General features: G+C 36.5%; 1 protein-coding gene across 2 annotated transcripts; it reads right to left on the bottom strand.

Moving 5' to 3' along the window:
- Positions 1-3,296: 3,296 nt before the first annotated feature.
- On the bottom strand, positions 3,297-5,045 carry LOC114466044 (ALX homeobox protein 1-like). 2 transcript variants are annotated; one of them, XM_028451481.1, is made up of 5 exons: positions 4,691-5,045; positions 4,552-4,611; positions 4,315-4,463; positions 3,583-3,696; positions 3,297-3,470 (listed from the first exon to the last, which is right to left on the bottom strand). In XM_028451481.1, exons 1-5 carry the CDS (start codon positions 4,935-4,937, stop codon positions 3,309-3,311), a joined length of 732 nt encoding a protein of 243 aa, XP_028307282.1. In that variant the 5' UTR covers positions 4,938-5,045; the 3' UTR covers positions 3,297-3,308. The 2 variants fall into 2 exon arrangements, with proteins under 2 accessions (XP_028307282.1, XP_028307283.1); XM_028451482.1 differs by having other exon boundaries at positions 4,552-4,608.
- Between the last annotated feature and the right edge of the window lie 1,081 nt (positions 5,046-6,126).

Here is a 6,126-nt window from a genome sequence, read left to right as displayed (position 1 = left end):
AACCGCTGCACAAATTCTGCTTAATCATGGGACCGAGGGCTCCACCTGCTGGACACAGTCCTCCAATGCCTCCTGCAACAAATTTGTCAACCTTGGGGTCGTGACCCAACATGGGGTGGCCTGGAATTTAAAATGGGTCGCCTGAAATGTTTAGTAATTGGTGAAAAAAAAAAACCAAATTACCAGAATTAAAATTTTATTTAAATAAATTATTGTTCTTTTTTTTTTTTTTTTCAAATACACATACTGCACATATCAAACAACTGTATCCTATACTTAAACTTTCTCATAAATCTAGTTCAAATTAAATGCTGTATATTTAATATTTAATCCTGGCTACTCAGTATTTGTGACATGATCTAAAACTAATTCTAGAAGGAAAAAAATGTCTCTGGACATTTGTGATATAAAAATGGGGTCATGTCAAAAAAAGGTTGGGAACCACTGCTTTACTTCATCAACAACTTTAATCCACTTTGTGTTTTTATAAAATAACATTTAATTTGACTATATGTCAACAGCCCAGTCAGTTATTATAGGCCTGTGTGTTACTATTTAATGTATACGTAAGTGGGGTCAAGTTTAGCATTTTATTTAGTATTTTATTTTATAATGTGCATTGTTGGATTGTCAGTGCTAAATAAATATGTTCTTATACTGTATTTTTAACTGATTATTCTTATATATTTTTAGTTGATTTATTCTTATACATTTTTTTTTAGTTTTTTTTTTTTTTTTTCTTTTTTTTTTAGTTGATTTATTCTTATACTTTATATTATTTATGCAATTGTAATGCTTTAATTTTAGTCAGGTTAGTACACATTCAAAGCCATAAATTCAATGGTACTAATAATTGGCATAATCATATTTTTGTTTTGGCCAAGTATTTCTATTCTGGTGTTTTTATTATTAGAAATGTCAAATACGTTTTTTATATGGCCCTCCAAAGGACTCAACGGCGGCACCTGGCGTCCCAGGTGTGCTCCCCTCTGCTTCTATCCCTTGATGGTCGCTTTGCAGTCGAGCTGGGATCCTTTCTTTTGATCCATAGCCAGCTGTTGCTTTGTTCAGCAGCATCTGACAGTGACTTGACAGCTTGCCGGAAGGCCTGTCCTCGCACTCCCATTCCCTTGAGAAGCTTGGTTGTGGACGTGGCAACAAATCCTCCACACCCAACCTCAACTGGAAGCACCTGGGCACACCAGCCATGTTGTTTTGCCTCAGTTGCTATGTCGGAGTACTTCAGTCGCGTACGCTCATATGCTTCACCAACTGCAGCTTCCCATGGTACCGTTAGTTCCACAATGAAAAGCGACTTGTGAGAGGTTGACCACAAGACCAGGTCTGGCCTGAGATAAGTTGTAATGATCTCAAGCGGAAAACTTTTATCTAATCAACACATTAATAACTGTGATTAGAAGCCTGGAATATAGGGGGAAAAAGCTGCATCTGCTTATTTGTGTTTCATGCACAAATCAATTCAATGTGCTTTACATAAGTGTTTCCCAAACGTTATTGCCCCATGCACCCCTTAGCCTTTATTTCTTATCACAAATACCCCTTAGCTCAGTTATACATTATTTATTTGTGTCTGCATGGTCGTCTCAACTCTTTTCTGTGTCTCGTCCAACATTTTCCTTGAATTTAAGTCGTTTTATTCATTTGTTTCTGATGTTTTGCTCGTTTTAGAATTTGAACTTCACCGTTTGGTGTATTTTAAAGAGTTGTGCCACAAATTATTATTGATGGATGATAAAAAAAAGTCTGTGTTCATGTAAAAAAGAAAAAAAAAAAGATCTATAATGATAACACATAAACTGACAAATGTTTCTGTGTATCTCCTGAGAGGTGTTCAAGTACACATACCCCAGTTTGGGAACCACTGCTTTACATTTTACATGATTTATACAGTAACAGAAAATGTTACTGTATGTTAAGTGACAATAAAAAAAACAACAACAAAAGAACATAAAACAGAGTTTGAAATAAATAAAAAAAACATTAAAAACAACAAATCATCAATAAAATAATCAAAAAATCTCCCACTCAGTCATAGGTAGTAGTGAAAAGAAGAAACATGTTCACATTGGATGCTGACTTCAGCTCTCCTGGAAGTTTGTTCCACTTCTTTGCAGCATAACAACTAAAAGCTGCTTCACCATGTCTGCTGTGAACTCTGGGCTCCACTATCTGACCTGTGTATATATATGCATATGTGTGTATCCATAAAATGAAGAGTCCGTCCTCAAGACTGCTCTACTGTAAAGTGTCTTGAGATACCATTGGTTATGATTTGGCGCTATACAAATAAAAGATTGATTGATTGATTGATTGATTGTGTCCATAAAGCTGCCGGGTTCAGACATGACTAACATTTCGCTGATAAAAATGCTGAGACCTGGAATCAATAAACGGTGAAAAAGTTCTGTTCAGGTTTAGGTTTTCAGCCTCTGATGCGACAGATTAAACAGTTTATCTAGCAGCAAACATAGGTAATAAATAAAGATATGACTACATTGAAGGTTAAAATGTACCTTTTAAGCCTTGTTGAATACAGTTATGGCTGTAGACTGTTGAGGTAATGATAGTAAAGACAAGGCTTTGCTATCTTTCCTATAATTAGCAGTACTTTACAACGATATCATTCTATGAATACTGGGTTCAAACTGAGTTCAAGTGGTCAAGAGAAGATTCTGGTATAGTGTTGTTTTATAATGCTGTATGCACAACTTTACTCTTATTTTCTTTAATGTTTGTGAAGAAAAAAGGAAATGTTTCAATAATAATCATTCATGAACAATAGTTTATTTTTTATAAAACAAACATTTAAGCTGCTATTACAGTGTAACTACAGTGTGACTTAGAGTTGCATTAGTTTATGAGTCAGCTAACCTGCCTGTAACCTCAATTTACACTATCAAATTTAGATAAGAAAGGTTGTCGGAAAGTCAAACACAGGAACAGTTTGTGATACATGCAGTATAATCTTATCTCTGTCAAGGAATTGTAGCCTCATGAACAAACCCAAATGCTCTTTAGCACAATAACACAGATAAAGAATGTGCAGTAATTCATTTCAAGAGAAAAACAATGTATTCTTCTCTGAATTATCAATTAAAAGGAACCAATAACTACTGGTAATACTTTGCACATGATCAAATTTAAGGGTAAATAACCAAATAGCGTCTGTCAATAAATGAATATGCAACAAAATAATTTCATTCAGTTTTATTTTCATTTATTGCACATTAAAAAAAAAAAAAAAAAACAGGACAATAACAGAAAAATGTCATCAGTGTAAAGATGTGCTATAGTTCTTTATTTGTTACATCAAAACAAATCGTCCTGTGGCCAAAGAAATTTGTGTTGGTCATTAGGTGCGTTGCGGACGTTGAACTGGAATAGATTCCTGAAAGAAAAGCTTTAGACAGGCAGCATGAGGGCCAGCTCATCGAGGGCATCACTGGTTTCTGTGGGGACAAACAAATCATAGAAATGATGTTTGATTAAAATACATTAAAGAAGAATCTTGTCCACTGACAATTTTCTTTTTTTAAAACAATTGATCAAACATTATCGTACATCCAAATGAAGCTGGCCGTAGGTGGTTGAATGTAGTTGCTGTGTTTTCATCAACTCCAAGTCCTTCACTGTTTCAGCCTTCCTCCATTTGGCTCTGCGGTTCTGAAACCAAATCTGAGCAAAACACAGAAATAGATCATATAAAAGTGCAACTTAAACACATTCTTTGAGAAATTTATAGCTTTAAAAATGTTCTTAATCACTGAAAAGAGGTAATATTTGTGTTTGTCTGATAGTAGATTTTGACACTTTAATCAAAGGTAGACCTTATGCAATGGAAGATTCCATTACATTTTGGAGAGGATCCGGATTAATGAACTGATCCTGATCAGTTAAAAAAAAAATCAAAAAATCCCTATCTCTCATAATTGGCGACATTTCAAAAATTCCATATCCGGGTTTGTAATAACCAATCTTTATGAAATTTGTCATGGGACCATGATCAGGATCACTGATCTAGATTACTGCCAATATCTGGCATAGAGGAGATTTGACTGAGTGCTCTTGTCTTGTTTATTCTTTCCATTGGGATGAAATGTTATTTCATCCCTTCTTTCTATTCTATCCCTATTGTTATTCCAATGCAGGAGTGAACTTAAAACAGCCCACGTCGCAACATGCAAGCATTACTTTCAAGGTTTTGTTTCACCGTAATTGTTCCAGCTTTACTGTGTACTATACCATCCTTTGATCTGATTAAAGACAGTATTCAAATATAGTATATATATATACCTGTATTCTGCCTTCAGTGAGGTGTAGACTTGATGCTAACTGATCTCTAGCAGTGATGTCAGGATAATGGCTTTGCTGGAAAGCCTTTTCCAGCTCTTGTATCTGGAATGGCGTGAACGTGACCCTGGTTTGCCTCCTCTTCTTCTCACCTGTAAATCACAGATTATCAGCATCGTTTAAACATCTGAGAATACATTTCAAGTCAGAAAATTCACTTTTTTTGGAGTCAAAACGTACTCTTGTAGTCTGCGATGGATTTTTGAGTCTCTTTAAGAAGTTCACTTTGAGGCGTTTCTACTGCAAGGAAAAAACAGCGTTGATATGTGAAAGTGATCAATATCTCATCCCATGAAGATGTTACCATTTCAATACATACCTGAACATGATTGCTGCTTAGAAACTTTGTAGTTTTCCTTGATAACCGACCAGTTCCGATAAGTTCTGCTCTCTTTTTGAACACATGTGGGTCTTCTCAGGATTTCTTCAATTGAATGAGTGATTTTACTCCGTACTGGAATTTCCCCTCTTTGATCCATGTTGGTTTCCTCTGCCTTTTCCCCAGTCCAAAATTCAACCAGTTTATCAGCAGACATTAGAACAGTAAAGCTGAGTTTGAGGTTCATCCAAATCACAAATGCTCCTTTTGGTTTTTGTCCAGCTAGAAGAGGAAAACTCCTGACTTCTCACCGGGATCTTTGCTGCTATCTACACCAGATGAGAACATGAGCCTGCCTCTGTTGTTAACCTCAGTTTGACCTGCATCACATGGTTATTACAGAGGAGGAGCGACAAGGATTTTCTAAGATCACACTTCAGAGAGAACAGTAATCAAAGGGAATGTTTTGGCTGAAGTTTGCTAATAATGTGATGTAGAGATTCATGATATGGTTAGCTATCCAACTTTTACCACCCTCATAAATGTCTGCAGCTGTATTCTGTTCAGTAGAGACAAAATAGTGACACATGATGATATTTGCAGATCAATCTCAGAAAAATAACCATGATTTTGTAGCTTCTCTTGATGTTTGAAAGCTGCTTATTGTTCTCGGCTCATTTACAGCACACCTTATCTTTTTCCTTTTGCCTCACATTGCCCCACATTAGTTTGTTGGCTCTCAAACTGTTTTACCCCACCCTCATAGAAAAGCACAGAACAATGCAGTTTGATATATGTCAAAGAAATAATTACCATTTTCACTTGAACTCGTAAAATCAATAATAGGTAAACCCTTTTTTTGTTGCCGGAATGTCCACAACCTACTGAAAACAGTTTTGTGACTTAATTTTGAGTCACAAAAAAATGTCAATTTATGAAATCAAGGAAGTTCTGCATGCATGCGTGCGTGTGTGTTTGTGGAGCGAATTTAACCTCGACGTGGTGTCTGTTTGCCCTGAAACCTTTTTGACTGCTTGCACATGTGTATCCATTATTTTGGACTTATTTGGTGATTCAGTTTCAAAATGTTTATTTTCATTTTATTTTGAAATCACCTTGGAATCAACGAGGGTTACACCGAACGGAGGATTGGACCGGAGAGGGGGGAGGCGCACTCACGCTGATATGCTAAGGTCTCAAGTCTTACGCATTTGGTGTGAGACACACGCATTTCAACCTGATATGAGTAACTGAGTGCGTGCATGCAAGCGGCTGATGCGAATGCGTGGAGCCCACGGAGGAGAGATGGAAAGGTAGCGAGTCACACACACACCACCACCACACACACACACACACACACACACACCACACACACACAACAACACACACACACACACACACACACACACACACACACACACACACACACACACACA

This window comes from Gouania willdenowi, chromosome 6, assembly GCF_900634775.1.
Source record: "Gouania willdenowi chromosome 6, fGouWil2.1, whole genome shotgun sequence".
NCBI lineage: Eukaryota > Metazoa > Chordata > Actinopteri > Blenniiformes > Gobiesocidae > Gouania > Gouania willdenowi.
Note: the sequence above shows the minus strand (reverse complement) of the source record. Positions and strands in the feature narration are given on the sequence as shown.